Source organism: Microchirus variegatus (assembly GCF_963457635.1).
Source record: "Microchirus variegatus genome assembly, chromosome: 4".
Taxonomy (NCBI): domain Eukaryota; kingdom Metazoa; phylum Chordata; class Actinopteri; order Pleuronectiformes; family Soleidae; genus Microchirus; species Microchirus variegatus.
In genome coordinates, this window is record NC_139805.1 from 30,160,080 (window position 1) to 30,187,714 (window position 27,635).

Consider the following 27,635-nt stretch of genomic DNA (forward strand, 5'->3'; position numbering starts at 1 on the left):
TTTATGCACTGTTATGAAGTACATGTATTTTCGTGAAAAGTGAAACTATAACAGCTGGTTGTTTGGGAGAAGGACATGTAGGCTATAATTATTATTTTAGCTGAGTGTGTGAATGGATATTGTAGAAAACGTTTACCCTGCCGAAATAAGCTAGCATCTAATGTCACCAGCAGAGGTCGCCATCAGCCGCAGTCAAGACAGACATGGCCAATAATAGTGTTAATAATTATTTGAAAATCAAAACTTGTGATTAAGTTCTAATGACTTCAGCGTCGATGTTTAGCCACAAGGTGGCGCCCGCATCCACCCAGGGATTTATTATGTTTTGTCTTATAGCCTATAACCCTGTATGATTTGGTATACAAATATGCTGAGATGGAGCTATAGTATGTAAACTGGCTGGAATACAAATCAAACGTACCTGTCTCAAATGGATCAACATCTATGGAAGTCTTGTATTGTCGTCCCAGGGCAAAATACAGTAATGTAATAATATATATCTTTAGATGCATATTAATTATTGAATGTTTTTATTATTTAATTAAGGGTTTTCTTATTCACGCTCAAGTTCAGTTTTGTTCCCTCTGTTATAAACTCTTCCAATTGGTAATATTGTGTTGTGATCAGTTCAGTAATTAAGTAAGTAAGTCATTTTCATTTGACAAATGCGCTTTTAGACAGAAGTCAAGTGGAAAAGGTCACCTTGTGTCACTGGAGTGTGACACAAGGTGAGAGGGAACCCAACAATCTTCAGTGTTGCTTTGATTACACCCTGAAGCCTCTTCCTGTTGGTCTCAGGTCCAATACCATACTGTGATACAGAATGCCAAGGGGCTCTCAACACATGATGGTATTGAGAGCCTGTTACAGTAAAATACACCTGACATACAGTTAAGAGTGAACATGTCAGAGCCTGTAATGTGACCGTACATTTTGCTCATTTGAAAACAGCTTTAAGGTTGCAGGTGTACTGACAAAGGGGAGTATCATTTCAATGGTTTGAATGTGTGAAAACAAAGCAATTTTAGGCTATTCATATCTGTGTATTATGTGATTAACTAATAGAACTAGCACTTGAACCCCAACGCACAACCCAGGAAACAAATAAGTACTCAGTCAACAAAAGACTACAAACAAATTGTCATTAATCTAATCCATAATCTCAACTGAACTACTGTATATAGCACATACATGAACTTTCCTGTTTTGAACTATAACTAACAAAAACTACAAGTAAAAAAACAAACAATTATAAAAAAATCAAATTAATATTTTCAGTGAATTAATCACAAATAGTGTCTTACACTATTCTCCTCAATCCCTGTTATTGTCCTGTCATGAAAACATGTTATGTTCACCCTTAACTGTATGTCAGGTGTATTTTACTGTAATCTCCAGCGATCCAGACATGGACCCAACAGTGAGGAGCACGGGACCTTTTTCACTTGACTTCTATCTAAAAGCGCATTTGTCAAATGAAAATTTTCACTTACTTAATTACTGAACTGATCACAACACAATATTACCAATTGGAAGAGTTTATAACAGAGGGAACAAAACTGAACTTGAGCGTGAATAAGAAAACCCTTAATTAAATAATAAAAACATTCAATAATTACTATGCATTTAAATATATATATATTATTACATTACTGTATTTTGCCCTGGGACGACAATACAAGACTTCCATAGATGTTGATCCATTTGAGACAGGTATGTTTGCTTTGTATTCCAGATGATCTGTCATGAGCCAGTTTACATACTTTCGCTCCATCTCAGCATATTTGTATACCAAATCATACAGGGTTATAGGCTATAAGACAAAACATAATAAATCCCTGGGTGGATGCGGGCGCCACCTTGTGGCTAAACATCGACACTGAAGTCATCATAACTTAATCACAAGTTTTGATTTTCAAATAATTATTAACACTATTATTGGCCATGTCTGTCTTGACTGCGGGTGATGGCGACCTCTGCTGGTGATATTAGATGCTAGCTTATTTCGGCAGGGTAAACGTTTTCTACAATATCCATTCACACACTCAGCTAAAATAATAATTATAGCCTACATGTCCTTCTCCCAAACAACCAGCTGTTATAGTTTCACTTTTCACGAAAATACATGTACTACATTACAGTGTATAAAGAGAATATAATATAATCTGTATGAAAATAAATTAGCACGCTTTTATTTTGAAGTTTTTACACTTCACTTCAGCTTCCGGTCTGTCAGCCGCCGTCTCGAGAATTAAGGAACAAAAATCAAAAGAAGGAATTTGCAAAAAACAAATTTGGGCCGTTATTTTGTTTTGTTTCTTTCGTTTTTCCGTATTTTGGTTGAATACGAAAAAAGGAAAAAGGAGCACTGTTTCCGTTTGTTCATATTTGGGTTGAATACGAAACAAGGAAATAGGGGCGCTGTTTCCGTTTTTTCGTATTTTGGTTCAATACGAAACAAGGAAATTTCCGTGCTCTCGTTTGTTGGTATTGTGAAAAAAACGGATTATACTTTAGTACCCGGACCGCTATAGTATGTAAACTGGCTCATGACAGGTCATCTGGAATACAAAGCAAACGTACCTGTCTCAAATGGATCAACATCAATGGAAGTCTTGTATTGTCGTCCCAGGGCAAAACTTCTGTCTAAAAGCGCATTTGTCAAATGAAAATGACTTACATACTTAATTACTGAACTGATCACAACACAATATTACCAATTGGAAGAGTTTATAACAGAGGGAACAAAACTGAACTTGAGCGTGAATAAGAAAACCCTTAATTAAATAATAAAAACAATCAATAATTACTATTACATTACTGTATTTTGCCCTGGGACGACAATACAAGACCTCCATAGATGTTGATCCATTTGAGACAGGTACGTTTGCTTTGTATTTCAGATGACCTGTCATGAGCCAGTTTACAAAATATAGCTCCATCTCAGCATATTTGTATTCCAAATCATACAGGGTTATAGGCTATAAGGTCCGGGTACTAAAGTATAATCCATTTTTTTCACAATACCAACAAACGAGAGCACGGAAATTTCCTTGTTTCGTATTGAACCAAAATACGAAAAAACGGAAACAGCGCCCCTATTTCCTTGTTTCGTATTCAACCCAAATATGAAAAAACGGAAACAGTGCTCCTTTTTCCGTTTTGTATTTAACCAAAATACGGAAAAACGGAAGAAACAAAACAAAATAACGGCCCAAATTAGTTTTTTGCAAATTCCTTCTTTTGTTTTTCGTTTCTTAATTCTCGAGACGGCGGCTAACAGACCAGAAGCGGAAGTGAAGTGTAAAAACTTCAAAATAAAAGCGTGCTAATTTATTGTCATACAGATTATATACCATTCTCTTTATACACTGTAATGTAGTACATGTATTTTCGTGAAAAGTGAAACTATAACAGCTGGTGGTTTGGGAGAAGGACATGTAGGCTATAATAATTATTTTAGCTGAGTGTGTGAATGGATATTGTAGAAAACGTTTACCCTGCCGAAATAAGCTAGCATCTAATGTCACCAGCAGAGGTCGCCATCAGCCGCAGTCAAGACAGACATGGCCAATAATAGTGTTAATAATTATTTGAAAATCAAAACTTGTGATTAAGGTATGATGACTTCAGCGTCGATGTTTAGCCACAAGGTGGTGCCCGCATCCACCCAGGGATTTATTATGTTTGGTCTTATAGGGTCCGGGTACTAAAGTATAATCCGTTTTTTTCACAATACCAACAAACGAGAGCACGGAAATTTCCTTGTTTCGTATTGAACCAAAATACGAAAAAACGGAAACAGCGCCCCTATTTCCTTGTTTCGTATTCAACCCAAATATGAACAAACGGAAACAATGCTCCTTTTTCCTTTTTTCGTATTCAACCAAAATACGGAAAAACGAAAGACACAAAACAAAATAACGGCCCAAATTTGTTTTTTGCAAATTCCTTTTTTTGTTTTTCGTTTCTTAATTCTCGAGACGGCGGCTGACAGACCGGAAGCGGAAGTGAAGTGTAAAAACTTCAAAATAAAAGCGTGCTGATTTATTTTCATACAGATTATATACCATTCTCTTTATACACTGTAATGTAGTACATGTATTTTCGTGAAAAGTGAAACTATAACAGCTGGTTGTTTGGGAGAAGGACATGTAGGCTGTAATTATTATTTTAGCTGAGTGTGTGAATGGATATTGTAGAAAACGTTTACCCTGCCGAAATAAGCTAGCATCTAATATCACCAGCAGAGGTCGCCATCACCCGCAGTCAAGACAGACATGGCCAATGATAGTGTTAATAATTATTTGAAAATCAAAACTTGTGATTAAGTTATGATGACTTCAGTGTCGATGTTTAGCCACAAGGTGGCGCCCGCATCCACCCAGGGATTTATTATGTTTTGTCTTATAGCCTATAACCCTGTATGATTTGGAATACAAATATGCTGAGATGGAGCGAAAGTATGTAAACTGGCTCATGACAGATCATCTGGAATACAAAGCAAACGTACCTGTCTCAAATGGATCAACATCTATGGAAGTCTTGTATTGTCGTCCCAGGGCAAAATACAGTAATGTAATAATATATATATATTTAAATGCATTGTAATTATTGAATGTTTTTATTATTTAATTAAGGGTTTTCTTATTCATGCTCAAGTTCAGTTTTGTTCCCTCTGTTATAAACTCTTCCAATTGGTAATATTGTGTTGTGATCAGTTCAGTAATTAAGTAAGTGAAAATTTTCATTTGACAAATGCGCTTTTAGATAGAAGTCAAGTGAAAAAGGTCCCGTGCTCCTCACTGTTGGGTCCATGTCTGGATCGCTGGAGATTACAGTAAAATACACCTGACATACAGTTAAGGGTGAACATAACATGTTTTCATGACAGGACAATAACAGGGATTGAGGAGAATAGTGTAAGACACTATTTGTGATTAATTCACTGAAAATATTAATTTGATTTTTTTATAATTGTTTGTTTTTTTACTTGTAGTTTTTGTTAGTTATAGTTCAAAACAGGAAAGTTCATGTATGTGCTATATACAGTAGTTCAGTTGAGATTATGGATTAGATTAATGACAATTTGTTTGTAGTCTTTTGTTGACTGAGTACTTATTTGTTTCCTGGGTTGTGCGTTGGGGTTCAAGTGCTAGTTCTATTAGTTAATCACATAATACACAGATATGAATAGCCTAAAATTGCTTTGTTTTCACACATTCAAACCATTGAAATGATACTCCCCTTTGTCAGTACACCTGCAACCTTAAAGCTGTTTTCAAATGAGCAAAATGTACGGTCACATTACAGGCTCTGACATGTTCACTCTTAACTGTATGTCAGGTGTATTTTACTGTAACAGGCTCTCAATACCATCATGTGTTGAGAGCCCCTTGGCATTCTGTATCACAGTATGGTATTGGACCTGAGACCAACAGGAAGAGGCTTCAGGGTGTAATCAAAGCAACACTGAAGATTGTTGGGTTCCCTCTCACCTTGTGTCACACTCCAGTGACACAAGGTGACCTTTTCCACTTGACTTCTGTCTAAAAGCGCATTTGTCAAATGAAAATGACTTACTTACTTAATTACTGAACTGATCACAACACAATATTACCAATTGGAAGAGTTTATAACAGAGGGAACAAAACTGAACTTGAGCGTGAATAAGAAAACCCTTAATTAAATAATAAAAACATTCAATAATTAATATGCATCTAAAGATATATATTATTACATTACTGTATTTTGCCCTGGGACGACAATACAAGACTTCCATAGATGTTGATCCATTTGAGACAGGTACGTTTGATTTGTATTCCAGCCAGTTTACATACTATAGCTCCATCTCAGCATATTTGTATACCAAATCATACAGGGTTATAGGCTATAAGACAAAACATAATAAATCCCTGGGTGGATGCGGGCATCACCTTGTGGCTAAACATCGACGCTGAAGTCATCAGAACTTAATCACAAGTTTTGATTTTCAAATAATTATTAACACTATTATTGGCCATGTCTGTCTTGACTGCGGGTGATGGCGACCTCTGCTGGTGACATTAGATGCTAGCTTATTTCGGCAGGGTAAACGTTTTCTACAATATCCATTCACACACTCAGCTAAAATAATAATTATAGCCTACATGTCCTTCTCCCAAACAACCAGCTGTTATAGTTTCACTTTTCACAAAAATACATGTACTACATTACAGTGTATAAAGAGAATGGTATATAATCTGTATGACAATAAATTAGCACACTTTTATTTTGAAGTTTTTACACTTCACTTCCGCTTCCGGTCTGTCAGCCGCCGTCTCGAGAATTAAGAAACGAAAAACAAAAGAAGGAATTTGCAAAAAACAAATTTGGGTCGTTATTTTGTTTTGTTTCTTTCGTTTTTCCGTATTTTGGTTAAATACGAAAAAAGGAAAAAGGAGCACTGTTTCCGTTTGTTCATATTTGGGTTGAATACGAAACAAGGAAATAGGGGCGCTGTTTCCGTTTTTTCGTATTTTGGTTCAATACGAAACAAGGAAATTTCCGTGCTCTCGTTTGTTGGTATTGTGAAAAAAACGGATTATACTTTAGTACCCGGACCTATAGCTCCATCTCAGCATATTTGTATTCCAAATCATACAGGGTTATAGGCTATAAGACAAAACATAATAAATCCCTGGGTGGATGCGGGCGCCACCTTGTGGCTAAACATCGACACTGAAGTCATAATAACTTAATCACAAGTTTTGATTTTCAAATAATTATTAACACTATTATTGGCCATGTCTGTCTTGACTGAAAACAAATTTGGGCCGTTATTTTGTTTTGTTTCTTTAGTCTTTCCGTATTTTGGTTAAATACGAAAAAAGGAAAAAGGAGCACTGTTTCCGTTTTTTCGTATTTTGGTTCAATACGAAACAAGGACATTTCCGTGTTCTCGTTTGTTGGTATTGTGAAAAAAACGGATTATACTTTAACCCGGACCGTGATTCAGCTTAGGATGTACAGTAATTTGTGATTTAAAATTCAAGATTCCTTTAATTCTCATTGTAAGAAAGATACAACAAAACTGTAGTGCAACAATGCAAAGACTCATCAGTTATGAAAAGTTAAAAGCAGTTTAATAAACAAGTCACTTAACACACACAGTACACACTCTACACACATTCCCACACATACAGAGCCAAAGTGTACCGTAAACGTAAAATAAAGAAATATCGTTGCACATTATTGCACATGGTGGAAGTAATAAAAAGTAATACAGTTATTGAACATGATGAAGGTATTACCCTGCAGCAGACATTGGAATGAATTCCAGTTTTCATAGCAACATTCTAATGGGTTTGGGTAAGAACTGTTGAATAGTCTGGTGGTGCGTGTTTTAAGTGTCCTGCACCATCTGCCTGATCGAGGGCAGAAGGTCAAACAGATGGTGGACAGGGTGGGATGAGTCTTTCAAGATATTTGTTGGTTTCTGGAGGCAGCGGGTAATATCTCGTGCACCCCATTGTAATACAGCTTACAAGTTAAATCCCCAAAAGGATTTTGCAGTTAAATCACTGACTCACTAAGGGAGGATTTGCCACAGGACTGTTGTATAAAGAGTAAACTGTCAACTGTATAGATCTGTAAATACCAGTTGAATTAATGAATAAAGTAAAATAAAAGTTAGTCATGTTACTTTCCGTCTTCTGCACACCTCTTGCATCATTGGAGATATATTATATGAGTTACTCTGTTGTATATATAACAGAGAAACTCTTCCAACCGCATTACTGAGGTCCCTTTTTCCTTTCCCCAACGGGAATCTTAAAGTTTTCCAATGTTGTTGCAGGACTGTGGTTTTTCCAGGACTTTTAGTATTATTGCAGTATTAGGTCCTTAGAGCAGCAGTTTTCTTTCAGTCACAAACTGATCCATCATGGGCTTTAGTAGGGCTGGACAATACCTCCACATTTGATCTATTATTATGTGATGTTATGGTCTTTTTGGATATCGATCACCATGATATGTATTATACTGATTACATTTGTGATCCGTATGCAATCATTTGCAATACACTTAAATATTATTATAAATAGTGTATATTATACTGTGCAGAAGTCTAAGGCCACCATTAGATTAGCTATAAAGACAGTAGAGGATAATTATTTCTATTTCACTTTACTGGAACACATCCAGAAAATGTATGCAGTTTTTTGTTGTTTTTATTTAAAAAGTATTTAGCGTGATCTACCCTTACACTTGAACAATAACACAGCTCTGTTAATACTGTAGTGGAACCTTCATTCATGTTACTGGTAAATCCTGTGTTTGTCCTACTATTTCATTTAAAGAAATATCTGCTGTAAAAACGTCTATTACGCCAGGTTTATTCAAGACATGCTTGAGCATTACATACACATATTATAATAATAATAATAATAATAATAATGCATTATATTTGAAGGCGCCTTTTCATGACACTCAAGGTCATTGACAGCTCGCTAATATACAAGAGCAGCTTTAAGTCGCATCACTTCATTCTAAATTCACATGATCACAGAATTTGACAGACAGAAAAATAAACAGAGCTGGTGGTGCCTGAAACGTTTGCAACGTACTGTATATATTGATTAAATCCATGGAATCAATAAAATTATAGTATAGAAAAAGTCACTTTTCAGACATTTCACACATTTTCAGCCTAATTATTTGTGATATAGCAGAATTTCACCATATTTATATGCAATTTCATTGTTTCAAATACACAAATATCTTTCATTTATCATTGAAAAGCCAAATAAATAAACCAGGTACTATTTCAAATGAAAGGTAAAAACTGTATACCATTGTTGTTTTCATGAGAGAAACAACCTGTGTGCAGCTTTATATCCCAGTATGCCTTGAGCTATAGCCTAAATTATTTATCGGCCAGCCTTACAGAAAGGATTTGATTTGTATTGTGATATTATTGCGATATATTATGTTTGTTTGGAGCTAATGAACATGTGGATGCTACAAGAAATGTATAATCCAGAGTATTAAGGAGCATATTAGTCATCTGCAGATTATATATTCTATTATATATTATACACACTTCTGTTTTGAAGTGATTTTCAGTGAGTTTAACATAATTGTTCTGCTCTAAGGACAGGAAGACGAGGTTGTGGTGGAGTGATTTTATTTGTGTGTGTGCAGACATTGAGCCACAGCTGCAGCACCTCAGCCCACTCTCCATCCACATGTCACACAGGAACTTTGACACTCATCTTCTGAGAAACTGTTGACCGTGTGCCACAAGGCTGTTCATCATGACTATGACATAATGTGTTTGATGCATTATACCAAATCTGAAGCAGCAGACGGTGTTAAAAGAGGATTCAATCCAGAGACAACACAAAAGAATGATACACATGATATTATGGACTGTGCAATCTGAAACCTTTTTATTATTTACATTTACAGTAACAGTTTCAACATGTGTTAAATTAAAAAAAATAAATACAGAAGTCTAACAAGTTTACAAAATGGTGACACTACATGTCACTTGTGGGTTGAGATGTAAAAAATACAAGCAAATTAAAGACAGATCAACTTTGCAGCTCTGTGCTGTAACAATGAATCATGACATTCATTTACATTTGTACATTTGTAGTGCAGTCGCACCTTAACAAAACACACTTTGATCGATAAATCAAACAGATTATCTACATTTTCACCCTCTCTCAATAGCTATAAGAGCTGGAAGTATTAGAAACAGTGTCTCCATGTGCAGCATTTACAGTGCACTGTGTGTATCTCAGACTTTAAGAAAAATGGAAGACAGAAATAAGACAGATCTGGACACAGGGAACTTTTGATACTGCATTCTTGTTGTGCATGTGAATGAATGAATTAATTAATCCATATGATCATAACTCATGATCAGATTTAGGAAGGGCTTACTTTAAACGTCCTTTTACGTCTAGTCTGACTCTCTTTAAGGACAGAACTGTGTGAAATTAATTAAATCACAGACTTGCTTGTGCACATACTTAAGTGCTTAATGGTAATTCCTTTAAGTTAGAGCTTCACCTCTCCTAGTGGAAAGCTTTAGTCTGTGAGTCATCACTCATGATTGTCCTTCTACATACTGCATGTCCGCCTCTACAAAGGAGGTAACAGGAGTGTGGAGGGCTTTGGTCTCAGTGGTGTTGGAGGGTGGTCTGCTCTGACATGATCCATGTGCACCAGGCTCACGGTTCCTGTGATAACGCCACCTGGCAGTGCGCTAAGTCTCCCTCGCAGTCACATAACTGTTGGAGCTCGACTGAATAGGTCATCGTTCAACAAACTGGAGGTTAATGACATTTTCAGGAACTAGAAGTGTTCGCGTCATGGGCTTCACAGAAACCCCTTCTGGATCCGGCTTCACGTCAAACTCTACGAGGATCTAATGAGGGCAGAAACAGGGAGAGCAGATTTAGTGCTGGGTGACTGAAAATATAACTCATAAAAAAAGTAATCATTTGTGTAGAATAGTGAACCAAAATCCCTGGATTAAATAATCAAATGAAATCATTCAGGAGCAAGATTAGTACAATGCTTTACACCACTTTCTGAGAATTTGTTGGAAACACAGCAGTTAAGCTGATAAATGGTATTTCATCGTAGATATAACACTTGCTGTGGCCTGGACTGTATGTCTTCATATATACTATATACTATATACATCATCAACTTGAATGACTGATTAGAGATTAAAAACCTGCTCGCGTTAGTTACTCACCCTGGCAAGGGCCAGATAGAGCTCCAGCTCAGCGATACGACGGCCAATGCAGCTGCGTTTCCCTACACCAAACGGTACAGAGGCGTACGGGTGATGAGTCTGGTCCTTGTTCAACCACCGATGAGGCTGGAATTCATCTGGATTGAGAAACACTGCTGGATCCCGGGACGTTGCAAAGTGACAGAGGGTAATGAGAGTCTGGATGGAGAGAATTTAGGGTCAGGACGTGCGTCGCTTTGTAGAGGTGAACAGAACACATAATTAAGACCCATTCTAATGTCTTCACTGGATGTAAAATCACAGGGTATGACTACGAATATACACTAATTCCTTCATACTCACATTCTTTGGGATGAGGTATCCTCCGACCTGGATGTCTCGCTCTGTAATGACTCTTGCATTTGCAGGAATGACAGGGTATAACCTGGGAAAAACCACGGTGAAATAACACAGGCGTTATTACTGGGAAGATATGCTTTCATCACAGCTTAATCATTTGGTGCCACTTCTATTTAAAATGTGATTCTGATTTTACTATTGATGATTGTAGTATCTAAATTAAATGGGACACAGTATGTCGTCACAATGCCAATCATTATTAGTGATGCAACGGATCATCATTGATCCGTGATCCGTTCGGATCAATTATTTCGGTTCGGTACACACATGATCCACGGATTGATTTATGAAAAAAAAAATTGTGCGCATGTTCAGTCCACACACAGCGTGGTCATGGCGAGCGGAGGAACGGAGGAGCTTGAACGCCGTGGGGAAAACCGTGACGGTGTGTAGGCACTGTAGCACAAGAAAGCCATAGGACAGTGGAAACACATCTAGCATGGCCACGCATTTGAAGCGACATCACCCCGGTGTTTCACTGACATGAGTGAAAACGAAAGCTGCTCAACACCCGCTTATCACCGTGGCATTTAACCAGCCCATTAGACCGGGCTAAAGCTATCGCAAACGCTATCGCAAACGCTATCGCAAACGCTATCGCAAACGCTATTGCAAATGCTATCGGTGTGTTTATAGCAGTGGCGTAGGTAGAAATAATATTTTGGGTGGGCCAGTAGAAAAGTGGGTGGGCCATCTTTGCCCAAAAAAAAGGAATTAGAACTTGAAAACTGACAACTATAGACAAACTGGAAAAACAATGACTATTTTACTTTGTAATATTATACATTACAAAGGCTATGACGGCAAAATACTGCCTATAACACAAGCTCTACCATCAGAGCTATATAAAGGCTTGTACACAATACATCAGTGTAGACAAAAAATGTATTTGCATATCGGCGCTATTGCACCACACAATTAATCATTATATTAAACAGCAGAAAAGTTGTTAACATACAGTTTGACATAGGCCTACACCAGACAGAATTCAGTTTGGCACCATCTGTGCCATTTGAGATTTCTTAGGTACCAAATTATTAAAACCCATTTAATTTTATTTAAATGTCACTATTGGTCTAAAAAGAACTTGATTGAAAGTATGAAAAAAGAAGAAGAAGAAGAAATGGATGCTCCCTGTGCGGTGCGTAATAACTACTCTGTGAGTCTGCAGCGTCTTCAGTTACGCAGCGCCATAGCTCTGGCTTACCTTGGTCAATTAGCGGGATTGACAGCTCGTTTTAAACCTCTAAACCGGTAGAATCAGACCCCGGTCTCCAAATGCGTGTGAATCACTTCATTAGCGAGTCAAAAGGACACAAATGCATAAGACGCATTTGTGCGGACATGCGCCTTTCTCTAATCAGAACGATCTAATGTCGTTCTGTAATGATCAATCAGACCGGGATTTGTTCCCAAAGCATGCTGGAAAGTGTAGTTCTTCATTAGAAGTGGTTTTGTTCCGGTGGGAATAACTTGTTTTGATAAACAGCAAAGGTAAGACGACATTTCTGCTTGTATTTCTTGAAAGTCAGTTGTTGTTTTGCTCTTATTTTGGGGCTGGATCCGGTGCCGCTTTTCCATGTGTGCGTGGTAACGTTTTTTTCCGCTGCTGCTGGTTTGATCGGTCGGTGTTTTAACTGTGTTTGGTGAAGATAAGAATGGTTTATATGAGCTTTTAGCTGAGTTTCTGGGCTTTCTGTGGGTGTGCAGCGTGTCTGTGTTTGTTAAAGTTAGACATGGTTTATGACGTTTTTTGTCGATGCGTGTGGGCAGCGTCAGTGCAGTGCAGGGATAAATCCGCAGGTAAACCCGGCGCATTACGCTGACCGGGAGAGAGCAACTGTGCCGGGGAACCAACGTCAGTGTCTGGGGCCGGGCTAACATTTCTTGTGGGCTAATTTGAAATGTATTTCCTTTACATGCATGTTTTTATTTTTGGAGGAATGGAAGATAAAGAGGTCCACTACTAATATCCCAGTCAGAACTGATAATGCCAAAAATCAAATAAATGCAGTGAATGAGGCAGGACTGGGCCCACAGATAGGGTGCTGTGCACATGCAGTGAATTTGAATTCACCCAATTTGAATTTGAAAAGGAAGGAGCTATACCTTTTTATGTTGCAGTTGCAACTTTAAGTTGTTTTTCATTAATTGTGTTGAAAAAGAAGATATTATGCCTTGTGTACTTTAAGTTGATTTAATATATTTTAATTTAATAATTTAAAAGTGTTAATAAACTAAAAGACAAAACTTAGGTTTATTCTATCTATTTTTTTTTTTTGCTGATCCGAAAAAATAATCAGATCAGTGACTCTGATCCGAGGAACGATCCGAACCGTGAGTTGTTTGATCCGTTGCACCCCTAATCATTATATTGGAATATGTGTTCATATATTTATAATTCCACAATAATGTCATTGTTTTACATGATGCCAGACATGTGGAACATTTGTTTTCAATTGTACGTTTCCCTGTTGTGTGTTGCTGTGATATGCCATTTCATCCCTTGTGCTTTGAGATTCTTATTTATAGTAGAGTATTTTGTTATGTTTTCTTGTCATATATGCTTATTTTTTATTATTCCATTAGTTCAGGGTCTCCATATGTGACTAACTGGTGTTTTTTTCTATACACTTTTCTGTCAGAAACTAAATGGAGGCTGCCTCCAAACGGCTTATTTTACTCAATCTTGCAAAGAATGTGTGACCCTATTATTATATTTAGCTGCCCATGCTAATAATAACATACAATCAGGCCAGGTAGGAAATTAAGTGGTTTTTTTAGCTTTGCCCACTCAGTGTTCAGTGTAATCAGCACTTGCTCACAGTAGTGCAAAAATAGAGCACCAAAATGAATAGACTCTCAACAGGATACAGCACAAATGTGCTGATAAATTATACTTTTTTAAGTAAACTAGCAACTGATTTGTCCCCTTTACCACAGTAGGCATAAATCCTCATGTACTGTATCATTTATACACAGACGTATGTTACAGCAGCAACCTCTCAATGCACATGCATACCTGAGCACTTCTTTGACTGTAGCTTTCAGGAGAGGCATGTGAACCACATCTGCCGCCTCTGCCACCCGTCGCCCCTGCAGTACGCTCAACACCTCGCTGCGGAGAGACTCCTGTACCTCGGGGTGACGGGACAGCTCATACAAGGACCAGGACATAGTGCTGGAGATCTGAAATGACACGGCGTCAAAGAGATTTAGCAATCCAATGGATGGATTAGCGGTGAAGACGAGGACACGGGAAAAGTCACTCACTGTGTCAACTCCGGCAAGGAGCAGCTCTGTGACGTTGCTGTAGACAGTCTTTATGGGCAGGCCCGTCTGGGACAGGAAGTAGGTGAGATAGCGGCCCTCTACCTTCTCTCCTCGAGCAACTTTCTCTGCTTCCGCTGCCATACGCTGGTCGATGTGACCTTTCGCTGCAGGCACAGACATCACCGATCATTATTGTGAAAGAAACTGAGACACAGCAGAATGCCCTATAGTGTAAAATAAGAGAATTATTAAAAAACTGTTTAACATATTTAAGGAAAACAGTCACGAGGAGGTTGGTTATTACCACAATTTGATGATGAAGACTCCATTTCCTTACATAATCTTGTAAGAAAACCTTCATGACAAATATTTCTCTATAGTATCCTCTAGAACAGGGGTCACCAACGTGGTGCCCGCGAGCACCTGGTAGCCCGCAGGCAGCCAATACGGTGCCCGCGGGCTCACTTCACTTCACCTCACTTGCATTTATCCATATGATCACCCCGTAAAATATCATTGATATTGTTTATAAAAACTGATAATAGTTAGGAGTAAGCACTGGAATTGATGTGTATGCAATTAAATGCATAATATTAATAATTTAAATGGTAAAAAAAAAAAAATAGTGCATAAAATGTTAATATGGTAGCCCTCCATACTATTCTTTACCCTTCAGGTAGCTCTCGGTCTCAAAAAAGGTTGGTGACCCCTGCTCTAGAATGTGTCCTGGTCAAGGCGTTTTATTGTATAATTATACACTACCATTCAAAAGTTTGAGGTCAAGGAAAAGCACTTTTTTCAATTAATATAACATTAAATGAATCATAAATACACTATATACATTGTTAATGTGGCAAACGACTATTCTAGCTGCAAACGTCTGGTTTTTAATGGAATATGTACATAGGTGCAGAGAGGCCCATTTCCAGTGTTCTAATGGTACATTGTGTTTGCTAATCACGTTAGAAGGCTATGATTAGAAAACCTTTGAAAACCCTTGTGCAATGATGTTAGCACAGCTGAAAACAGTTTTGCTGGTTCTTTGATGAAAGCAAACTTTGAAGGGCAAAATGATTATCTTGAATAAAAATAATTATGAGTTTTAATGGAAAACACACAAAAGGTGACCCCAAACTTTTGAACAGTAGTGTATATTTCTTTCTCTCCAGGTTTTTCTTTCCACAGTTTAGGAGAAACGTCTTACCAAAGTCAAACATGTAGTCCCAGCACTGACAGAAGATGCTCCAGGGTTTGGGGAACAGCTGGTGTAACCAGCTTGGCATCGCCATAGTGAGAAGTGTCATCACGAACATCGTGTTGATGGACTGGATGAAACGCTCCGTCTCTTTGGGAACGACCTGATCCAGGCAACCGATTCTGGATTCAAACAGCACTGAGGAGATGCCTGTTAAACACAGGAAGAGAGGCAATGTCACATAGTAGCACTGTGTCCACAAAAAGCTTCAACCACAGCTAAAAATAAACACACACTTCACTATCTTATTATTATTATTTATTTTTTTATCACAATCACACTTTTAATGTCTAACTAAACTCTGTGTGTGTGAGAAAACTAGGTCACAGAGACTGCACTGTTTTGGTCATTACTCAAAAGTCCATAGGGGGCGATAGAGGCTCTGCACAGGTGCATTATGTAGAATATGGCCCAAAAAGTAAGAAATGACGGATGTTGGTGCATTTCTCTAGTTCAGCAATTACTTCTTTGTTGATGTGTCTTTAAACTGTTAAGTTGTTATGTATCTATTATAAATAGAGGTTTAATGTTGGAATCTTTCATTTATTCTGATTATAAAGATGGCTGTTTTTTCCTGCTTTGGCAATGTCTTTCAATGTCACAGTCTAGTTCTTAGCTGAGCTTCTCTTCAACAATACTATGGCATCAAATAAAGCTGTGAGAGAGCTGTGAAAAACGCGACTACACGGTCACTGGATTGAGTCTGTGTTTAGTCTGAGAAAATGTGACAGGAAAATAAATGAATGTTGTGCTCTCTCTCTCTCCCTACAGGAATACCTGAAACAGAGAGAAACATCCATGTTCTTCCTTAAACCTAAAAAAGAAAACTAGACTGCAGATAAATGGAAAGCTCTTCCATCATTTTCTGGAAAACGCTGAAGACTGGAAGTTGCTGCAATTAACTGATGTATTGTGCTTTAAGAGCACATGTACTTATTCTTTTCCAGTGGGGACATTGGAAAAGGGAACATTTTACCATATATTTCATCATCACAATAACAAAAAGTGAAGCGCTGCATGAAAGATTTCCCTCTCCTCTGCTATTTTACCAGCTTTTCCTGGTGGATCTTGAGGCGCCCCCAGGCCAGATGGGATTTATAATCCCTCCACTGATTTCTGGGTGTGCCCTAAGGTCAATTTCTCTCGTTGAATATTCCTGGGTCACCTCCAATAAATGGTGCATAAACCACATTATATGGCTCCTTACCATATCTGAAACCCTGTCACCCTATAAAGGAAAGTCATTTTGACTGCTTATATCTGTGGTGCCATTTTTTTTAATACGAGGAAATAAAAGGGTTAGACTGTGAACAGACAAGTAAATCTAAAGATTTGCTTTGTGGCAACAAGGATTGATTGTTTTTTTAATTAATTAGTATCATGTTGCATGCTTGAAAATTCTCCAAAATGTCCTGTTAATTCTCATGAATTCCCAAACTAAAGTTACCATCCACATTAATAATTGTGGTGTGCAAATCTGTCTGTCAATCTCCCTCTCTGTCACTCACTCACGCACTCGTGAACCAGACCCCTAAATCCGTCACTTGAGACAGCGATTTACCCAGACAAGCTGGTGGGATCAATCCAACCGTTTCCAACAAAAATCTCTGCCTTTTACTCCTTTACACTTGTCTGACAGCAGTACAGTAAGTCGTTTGTGCTTATTTTAAGTATCCAAGCTGACATAAGTCACATCTACAGTCAATTTAAAGTGTCAAACTGAACCTAATCTGCACGCTTCCTCTCCCTTCCAGTGGACAGGTGATTTTAAATTGGGTGTAACTATCAGAGCATGTCAGGCTTTGACGCGCGTGTGCCTTTCAAATATCAGTAATATCACACTATCTTGCTTCCCACACGCGGCTGGCACTAATTACCACCGCTGACATGGTGTGGTACACCCTGGAGTGATGGCCGACATTTCCATTCATCAGAATACATGAATCCTTACCCTCGAGGCCGAAGCGATAGAACTCGCTGGCGATATCAGTGACGAGGCCTCGTGGGTGTCTGCTGAAGCGAAGTTTGGCAATGAGGTCACTGACCACGCTGTTCAGGGTTTTATCATAAGCTTCCACTGCCTTTGGCCGCAGCATGTGCTTCCCCAGAAGACTTCTCACCGCCTGCCACTCCTCCCCCTCTCTGGGAACACACAGTGAAGAGTCACAGCTGAACTGTAGCACTCAAATCAGGTCAAACTTCATATCTCACATTAGGACTGAATGATTTGAAGGAAATGTCTAATTGCAATTTTCCTCAGAGATAATGTGATTATATGAATATGATGAAAAAATGAATGGCGTCACCTGGGTTACTCTGTGAAATAAGAAAATGCTGCATAGCCACCAGGGGGCGACTGCACTGGTTGCAAATACAACTGAGTTTGAATGAAAGGATATATATCATTACAGGATAATGAGTCCACATCTCATCTGGTTTACAGCAAACACTTTCCTGAAGAGTTAATGGTCTCAGTTGCTAGTTTTGGCTATTTTTCAACTGATGTTGATTGAGTAAATTTAGTGTAAAATAGGTTGCAGGTGACACTTATGGATCAACATGGCATTGGCCAAATAGTGAATTGGAAGAGGATCAGGGTCACATGTGAATATTATTTTGGAAATAAAATTTGAAAAATAAAAAACAAGAATTCTGAGTGAGGAAAAAGTAAGAATTCAAAGTCTGACTTTAATCTCTGAATTCAGTAATCTGAAGAATTCTGATTGGTTTGCATTATAGTGGTTGCCACTTGCTCATAATAGGGTTAGGGTTAGGCACAATACAACATCCAAATATTAACTTTTCTAATGTATGTAAATGCTTTTTTTTTTTACTGATGATGAAAAATATAACTAAATGAATAAAAATAAATAAATAAATGCTTTTTTTTTTTTTACTGATGATGAAAAATATAACTAATAGATTGCAACTTTCCCAATTTGCAAAATTGTGATTTACCATTTTCCAATTTCCATTTGAAAAGGATTGATTGTTCCACCTCATATCAAATTTGATTCAACACCTGAGAGACAAAGAATAGGTGTGTGGATGATGATGAATCACTCACGATGTCAAGAGTCCATAGTGATGCCCCCTGAGCTTCCTGTAGTCCTTCCAGGAGGAGAGGTCAGAGCGCATGGGGTGCTGACCCTCCTGTCTCAGCACCTGCTCAATGAGCGCTGGATCAGCCACGTGCACTGTGAGGATGGGACCAAAACTTGCCTTCCACATGGGGCCATAGCGCTGCAGACCTTCCAGCTGGGACACAAGACAGTGGTTTAGATTTGGTAAGAAACACACAGGGATATCATCTCTTGGATACACTCTTTTAGTTTAAAGCTCAGTGCAGACATGAAGCTGCCTACAGGCTTGTTTAAAACCAGCTATTAGATCTTTTTAGTGAAGATAAATAACTTTGATCTGAAAATGTTTACTTGGCAGATGTGTTCAGAGAAGGTGGTTAGATTGTGTAAAGTGTGTAATACCCAGTGCACAGTTTATGGGATGTAACAGAAATCTTTTAATGTATCTTAAACATTGTAAAAATCCATTAATTCCCAACAGATTCCAGTTCACTCAAAATGTCTTTTCCTTGTCATTGCTTTGCTGCATGTGTGAACGAGTGATATTTGAGTAGAGTGTTAAGACATTAAACCTAGAAGGCTTTTTAATTTGCATCTAAAGTGCTCACCTTACACTTGAATTTAAAACGTGTTCAAACAAGCATGTTATGTGGCATCTAGCCTGGAAGCAATCATCATGCAGCATGAAAAGGGGACATACATATGGCAATATATGTCAATATGGACATATATGTCATACTCAACATATCAGAAATAGAATTTTAGAATAATGTATAACTTTTTGTTATATGTTTTATTATTATTATTATTATTATCATGTGTTTTTTCTTTTTTCCCTGTGCAATCCCTATTTTACTTTTTCATCATCCCACTAGATAAGATCAGAGCCATCCCAAGTCCTGAGCAAACTAAGCAGCTGCTGAGCATTGTGTGGAGAAAAAAAAACCCCAATCATTCTAACATGTTAAATAAATCTAGATATCTTAAGATCAATTTAGATATCTAGATAGTGTTGAGATAGCTTCATTTGGTTTTATTTTGGAGTTGATTTAGTGCACATTTGCACATAATGTTTAAACTTAAACTTAATCAAGTTCAGTATCACCACACTTCATACGAAAGTGCAATTTCATATTTTGTGATTCCATTGCCCTCTAAGTTAAAATAAAACAAGATTAACACAACTATAAATAATGCAATGTTAAGTTTTATATTGGTATCAATAGTCAAAATCTGGCTACTCTTGGGCCGGCAATGCATACGTTTCTCACTTTATTGTCATTATAGGAACAATCAGATAATGAAATTGTATTCTCCCTGTAGTGCACAGTGTTAGTTAATATATGAATAAGAGGGAGTTAAAGGAATAAAGACACTTCAACCAGAGAATCAAAACAATGGATATAAAATATGATGCAATATAACATCCTATTATATTATATGAACTTCTGTTTTTTTTTAAAAAAACAAATGCAAAAAGTCCAAAAATGACTCTACTGTACTGAACTCGTGTCAAACGTTCATGTCTCTACCTGTAACTCGTGCAGACGCGACAGCCCCCGTTTGGCGAACAGGTCCCAGGCGAAGCTGGACACGGACGGTCCGGGCATCTGCTGCAGCGTCTTCAGCTCGTGCAGCGCGCCTCGCGCCGCGCCCTCGCTCCACCTCTCCATCCACTTGAGCAGCGGGAAGACGGAGCGGCCGGACACTCGGACAGCCTGCTGCACCATCCTTCTCACAGTGGTCATGGAGCGGTGGCCGGACCCCGGTGCTCATTTTGGCTCTATTTATAACGCGCGGCGTTCTCCTCAAACCTGCGGAGATAAAGCTGTACATTTTCTGATTCTGAGCCAATCATGAGTGTAAATGCGGTGCAGGCCCCGCCCCGTCCGGATAACAGCGAGAGGGCGTGAGTCCGGAGGAAGGTGTGTCCAATCAGAGGCCAGAGCTGAGACCATCCCAGGGACTGCACACGTGTAGGTGCTGAATAAATAATACTTGACTTCCATGTCAAGTGTCCAGTCTTATCTGTTAGAGATAAACACACAATACACCACCGTCTGTCTGTCTGCTTCTTCTCATAGTAAATCACAGCAGGCTGATGTCTGGGAAGTGAAATGCTGCCCTCCACAGTTCAAAGTTTGTCCGTTTTTTTGATTGATGACCATTAATGATGTTGACCTTTCGACCCCTATCATTTGATTATACTAGATCAGGGCTATTCAGGCTGTCCAGCCAGTGGGCCGGTCAACTCCTGTTCTAATATTTTGTGTTGCATGTACAGAAAACACATACAAATAGATACTAAATGTTATAACTTATTTAGCACTAATTTAATGAAATGGCTGCTAGTTTTGAGCTAAAAAGGTAAATAACAAAACCACCAACATTCAGGTACAATACAGTTTGAGTATAGTGCAAAAAGGTTACAGTTACAGTACCACCAACATTTGGGTAGAACAGTCACAATTGGCTCTTCCAAAATTAGAGGTAACAACATAAACAACATTAAGGTGCAATGGTATGGCCACAATATGCTATTTTTGCAGAAATATAAGTAACAGTACCAATAATATTCAGGTACAATTGCTACAGTTGGCTCTTAGTGCAAAAAATAAAAGTTACAGTACCAACAAGACACGGGTACCACTACAGTTGGCTCATAGTGCAAAATATTCTGGTACATACATAGGCTGCCTACAATTAAAGCTGTACTAGTATTTGCCAAAAAGGGACACAAAGTGTCACAAAGTGTCACACAAAGTGCCAGAAATAGGCAAAGCTATGGTTTTATTGGCTTTTTAATAATACATTAATTATTTATGGGTTAATGGGCCGCGGTCCGGTCAAAATTATTTGAAGGACCTGATCTGGCCTCCGGGCCTTAAGTTGAATAGCCTTGTACTAGATGAATAGATGGCCCCATTCCTTTAAGAACTCATCACATGACATCATGTGATGGACCTTTTGACCCACAGACCTAACCGTGACGCCTCTACCCACAGCGGTGTTGTTCCTGACAGTCCTACATGAGGCAGTTTTAGATTATTTTTTAAATATGTTGAACATAAGAAACCTTTTCAGTCTGTTAACATCTTAACACACACACACACCAACACATTATTGTACCACATTCAGAGACACAATGCTCTCTCTAGCCTAACCCTAACCTTTGACCTAATTATACAGGTGGCTCCACCCGTGTTTGCCCACTTCACGCCCAGGTCCATTTTGTACCCTTTCCAGGCGACCTGGGAACTAGCTGGGTATGGGCTTGAAGTGGTCAAATTATGCAGGTCCTTTATGGTTTTGGTAACTTTGGCCCCACATGGAAAGTCATGAAGCTTAGGATCTATACTGTCAGTCCAAATATAACCCTTAGTGTCATTCAGATTAACATCTCTTTTTCAAAAGAAACTTCATAACAAGGGTCATTCAATTTAAATGTACAGAGTGTAACAATAAGAAGGGTTGATTCAGATTTATACTCATACACATGTTTGTACGTGTATGATTGGTTTAAAAGAAAAGAAAATGTTGGCTCTGTAGCACTGCTACAGTCAGGTCCATAAATATTGGGACATCGACACAATCCTCTTCTTTTTGGCTCTATACACCACTACAATGGATTTGAAATGAAACAAACAAGCATGTGCTTTAACTGCAGACGTTCAGCTTTAATTTGAGTATTTACATCCAAATCAAGTGAACAGTGTAGGAATTACAACACTTTCTATATGTCACTCCCACTTTTTAGGGGACCATGTTTCTTTGGGAATCATTGGTGTACATGAAACATTTTCCACTTACAAGTCTGTTTTTGCCCTGTTTATTATTTATGTTTGTTTGTTATTCCGTCCACTGTCTCTGTCTTAAATGTACAGCTTTAGGCAGTAACTGCACTTTAAGTTTATCTATTGTGCGTGTACTGAATACCCACTTGACTTGACTTGACTTTAAAAAAGGACAAAGAAAAATACAAATGTTGTTCCATTTCTGTGTGGAGAGGCGCTTAGTAAATTATGGTCCAGTTAGAGGCACATATGAGTGGACACTAGTATGATTGACAGCTGGTATCATCCAAAAGGCAGTTGTTGGTGTCATCTTTGAACCTCTGTTTGGAAAATGACAGAATTGTGCCATCCAAATCACAAATCTTAAGGCTTCCAAAACTGTTCAGACTTTTATATTTGATGTCAGGACACCCTGATGTCCAGACGTCGAGGCATCTTAATTCTCAAATCTCTCTGATGGTGTGTAGTTACTGACAGAGCTGGTCCAAAAAGCAAACTTAGCACCTGCTTAGGGTCACATGACCCTTAGAGAATTTCATTACCCAAGCCAAGGCAGGGCACTGTTTTTAAAAAAACACAACAGGTTAAAGAATATTATACATGGTACTGCGTTTGGAGTAGCGATTCTGACTGCTTTAGAGTTTAGGTCGTGACAAACATGACATTCATGTGCATCACTGCTTGCAATTGATGAGAGAGAAGAGCATGGAAAATGTCTCAGAAAAATGTAAATTCCTCTGTAGGTGAAAAAAGATAGAGGTAGAAAGCAGAGGATAACAAAAGACGTCAAGATAATGATATGTTTGAATCGCAGAATTCCCCCAGAATCAAATTTAGCTTGAGGCCCCATGATGGCTTGGGTTCTTCTGCCAAACACTGGTGCCCACATAAGAGATATTGGATCTCTTGTGGTTACTGGATCATGAACTGTAGATGTTAAAGTATGAGATGTGAATAAAAAAGGATAAAGTCATAGAACGATAGTGGAACATCATTTTAATGTAGTGTATGCCTTAAATATAAGCATCAAAAACTGTGTCTCTTTTCCAAACCTGCTGACGTGATAATCAGATTTAATTTTTTTTTTCTGACCTGGAAGATTTCTGAGCAATAGAGAAAATCCTGACCTGATTTCTACTGAACTGGACGTTGTCCAAAGCACCACGTGTGTGAACTGTGAAGAAACAACTGCAGGGTTATACTCGGAATCTTGCTAACACAGAAACAGAGGACGAAGTGGCACTGGTTGGTTGGTATGTCATAATTAGGTTTGGCCTTGTGTGTTAATCTCAGCACCACATTCATAATTAACTCACTTTTTTCATATAGGTAAAGTAAGTACATTTAATTTATATAGCACCTTTCACAGATACAGAATCACAAAGTGCTTCACAAGTAAAATACATACAATACCAACAGGGTGAATTAAAAACATAGGACAGTTTAAAAAAAACTGCTTTTTAAATAAGTCAGCAGTGTCTAGAGAGCGTTCCACTGTCTAGTACAAGGCTATTCAACTTAGAATCTTCAAGCAATTTTGGCCGGCCCACGGCCCATTAACCCATAAATAATTAATGTATTATTAAAAAGCCTATTTCTGGCACTTTGCAACACTGCGTCCCTTTTTGGCAAATAGTACAGCTGTAATTGTAGGCAGCCTATGTATGTACCAGAATATTTTGCACTAAGAGCCAAATGTAGCTGTTGTACCTGAATATTATTTGTACTGTTACTTATATTTCTGCAAAATAGCCTATTGTGGCCATTGCATCTTAATGTTGTTTATTTTGTTACCTCCAATATTGGAAGAGCCAATTGTGACTGTTCTACCCAAATGTTGGTGGTACTGTAACTACTGCACTATACTCAAACTGTATTGTACCTGAATGTTGGTGGTTTTGTTACTTACCTTTTTAGCACAAAACTAGCAGCCATTTCAATAAATAAGTGCTAAATAATTTATAACATTTTGTATCTATTTGTATCCGTATGCACATGCAACATGAAATAGTAGTACAGAGGTTGACCGGCCCACTGGCTGGACAGCCTCCTGAAAAGCTGGCTCTCCAAAAGTTTTAGTTGAATAGCCTTGGTATAGGTGCTACTGCTTCAAAGGTGCGATCACCTCGAGTCTTGAAATGGGTCTTTGAGACCACAAGTAACATCTGACCTGCTGATCTCAGACTGTGGGTCATGGTGTTTAAAATGGATTCTAAAATTCACTGGTAATCAGTGAAGAGAGGCTAAAGCAGGCAGTTCCAGTTAAAAGTCTTGCAGCAGAGTTGTGGACAAACAAAGGGGTTTCAATTTATGGAGATGGAAGAAACCGTTTTTTATTAACTGTTTAGAATGTTGCTCAAAGGAAAGTCAAAAATAGCACCTAGGTTGGACAGAAGAGCTAAATGGCTGTTTTATCCAACATCAGAGGGATTACACTGTCAGAGTTCAGTTGTCAGTAATTATCAGTTAATCAATGACTGATATTGGACAAACAATTGATTTGTGTAACTCTTAAAAGAACAGCGCAGCTGGATGTCATCAGCATACAGGCTGTAAGACACATCCCTGTACTTGCTAATTATCTGTCTTAAAGGAAGCAAATGTAAAACATTGGGCCCCAGACAGAACCCTGAGGTACCCCAGAGGTAAGATGTCTCAATTCAGACAGGAACTGATTTATAAAGACACAGAGGTATGAGGAGAACCCTTTTAAAACGACTCCTGAAAGCCCAACCACATCATTAGACACATGCAGTTGAAGAGGTGTGCCTAACAAAGTGGTTGGAGAATGTAAAGTGGTGTTTGCAACGTTTCAACACATATTGGAAGTGAATATAAAGTATATGAATGACCTTTTCTTTTTTTACCCTTGTCCTGTCCAGCAGGGAGGCAATCAGCATAGGCATCTGGATGTCTTTTTGTGTCAGACAGATTTTGCTTTGTCAGGATGAGTCTGTTGAACTCATCCTGTATCGTGATGACTACCAAGAATTTATTTTATAAACGAATGTTGGACTGCTTTAGGACCTGCTGGAACACCCACACACAAACAATACAAACAAAGAACAATAACAACAAGCAAAAACACAACAATACAAACTATAACAACAAAAAAGCAACAACAATCCTATACAAAGAAATAACAATAAACAAAGTAAGGACAATTACTAAACAGAGAGGAAAAAAAAACATATATAAATAAATACATCGGTACAGATCAACAATACATATTTACCTACCCATTCATACATACAAGCATATACATACTACCTGCACATATAAACCTGCAGACATGAATATACTTACCTCTACTGTACTCTATATGTAAATATAATTTAATAGAACATGATGTTAATTATGAACACATTCCGACCACAGCAACACTGAGACCAAACAGCGATAATCAACTTAATCTACCTTCTAGCTATATACAGTAGTTATAGTTATATGAATGACCTTTCTTTCATACAATTAATCATATTCCCTTCAGCATATCACAGTGAGGATGAAATAGATATTTCAAATAGAGCATACATACAGACAAAAGGAATCCACATAAACTATTGTGCAATGTGTTTTACACCCACACATTAAAATAAAAACACTACTGTTCACTAATAAAAATGAACCAGATCTTGGCTCACTTTAAAATAAAAATAGTCAGTGTTAACATCAATACACAGGGTTTTTACATCATAATAATAATCAAGACAAATCAGTGCATGTACTAAAAAATTGATTTCACTGCTTTGCCAAGAAGTACTGTACGCAAATATTCCTCTTGGGTTCATACTGTACTTTTTTTTGATGATAGTGATGTGTACTTTCTCTGAAATATGTGATTATTAATCATCCTTTCAGCGACCTATTACTGCAGTACTATGTCATAGCTCTTTAAATCATAATTTATGACTACAATACGCATGCCAAATGTTATAATCCGAAAGGCGCGTATATAAATGAGTGCAGCCTGAAGGTGAAAGGAATATGGCTTGGCGCCAGAATCTAAGCTCAGCAGCTGACAAAAGGTGTTTCAAAAAATGACATATTAGCTTTTCTTCTGTCTGCTTACGATATGTCAGAGCACGGAGTGTGATGCAGGAGATTCACAGCCATGTTGCAGGTCTGATATGCTCAGACCCTGACGTTAACTGGCTGTGTGGAGTTTCGCTGCCTGAAACGAAACAGTGATTCAGAGAAAGTCCTTTCACATGTCCATCCAGTCTGCTGTCAAGTTAAAGGGATCAGGTCTCTCGTTTCAGCCCGCTATAAAAGTCAAGTAAAAAGCGTCTGATTTATCTGGCTAAACAAGTCACCTGCAGTTTTCTGCACAGAGTATGAACAGGGTGTACTCCATTGCTGCACTTTTTTTTGCAATTTTTATTATCAATATTATTGATTCTTTTTATCATGTCTAATGTTGCTGGAGGACACAGACTTGAGCCTTTCATTGCTTGAGTCTTCCATCATGCTGTCATATGTCACATGACAACAAGGATAAAGTTATATGTGTAGCTACAGTATTCACTTTTCTTTTTTTTACACATTTCTTGATGATAACTGTTATTTAGTTAGATTATTTAGTCTGAAAAGCAGGACTCAAAGATGTGGCTGCACAAACATGGAGCCAAACGTTAATGAACTTGACGACAGCTGCAGCTGTAATGAGGTAATAACATGAGGGGTAATAACATTGGTCTTAGACAAGAGACTGTTAAGACTTTTTCTTTTTGACATCAGGTTGAAAAAGTTACACTTCTTTCTTCTCCAGAGGAAGGATGTACATTGTTTTAGTACATTTCGCCCTGGCACAGTGGCTCACATGCTCATCTTTGGTCTCTCGTGCAACAGTTAAACTCACCCAAAAGCGAGACATTTTTTAATTAATCTGGTTTTGCCTGAGTAACAGGAGATTAATATTGATTGTGAAAATATATTTGGAAATCCTGTGAAAGAATGGCTTCTTTGTGCTAGCATGCAGCATGAGCTGATGTGGCCCAGTTGTAGCTCATGCTATAGAGCAGGGGTCACCAACCTTTTTGAGATGAGAGCTACCTTAAGGGTAAAAAATAATATGG

At 38.1% G+C, this 27,635-nt stretch overlaps 1 protein-coding gene across 1 annotated transcript; it reads right to left on the reverse strand.

The window, feature by feature from the left end:
* Nucleotides 1-10,303: 10,303 nt before the first annotated feature.
* On the reverse strand, nt 10,304-20,511 carry cyp27b1 (cytochrome P450, family 27, subfamily B, polypeptide 1; the record flags this gene model as incomplete). The annotated part of the gene is made up of 9 exons (XM_083888089.1): nt 10,304-10,417; nt 10,754-10,951; nt 11,096-11,177; nt 14,175-14,341; nt 14,426-14,589; nt 15,630-15,830; nt 17,632-17,822; nt 18,748-18,938; nt 20,296-20,511. 9 exons carry the CDS (start codon nt 20,509-20,511, stop codon nt 10,304-10,306), a joined length of 1,524 nt encoding a protein of 507 aa, XP_083744215.1.
* Between the last annotated feature and the right edge of the window lie 7,124 nt (nt 20,512-27,635).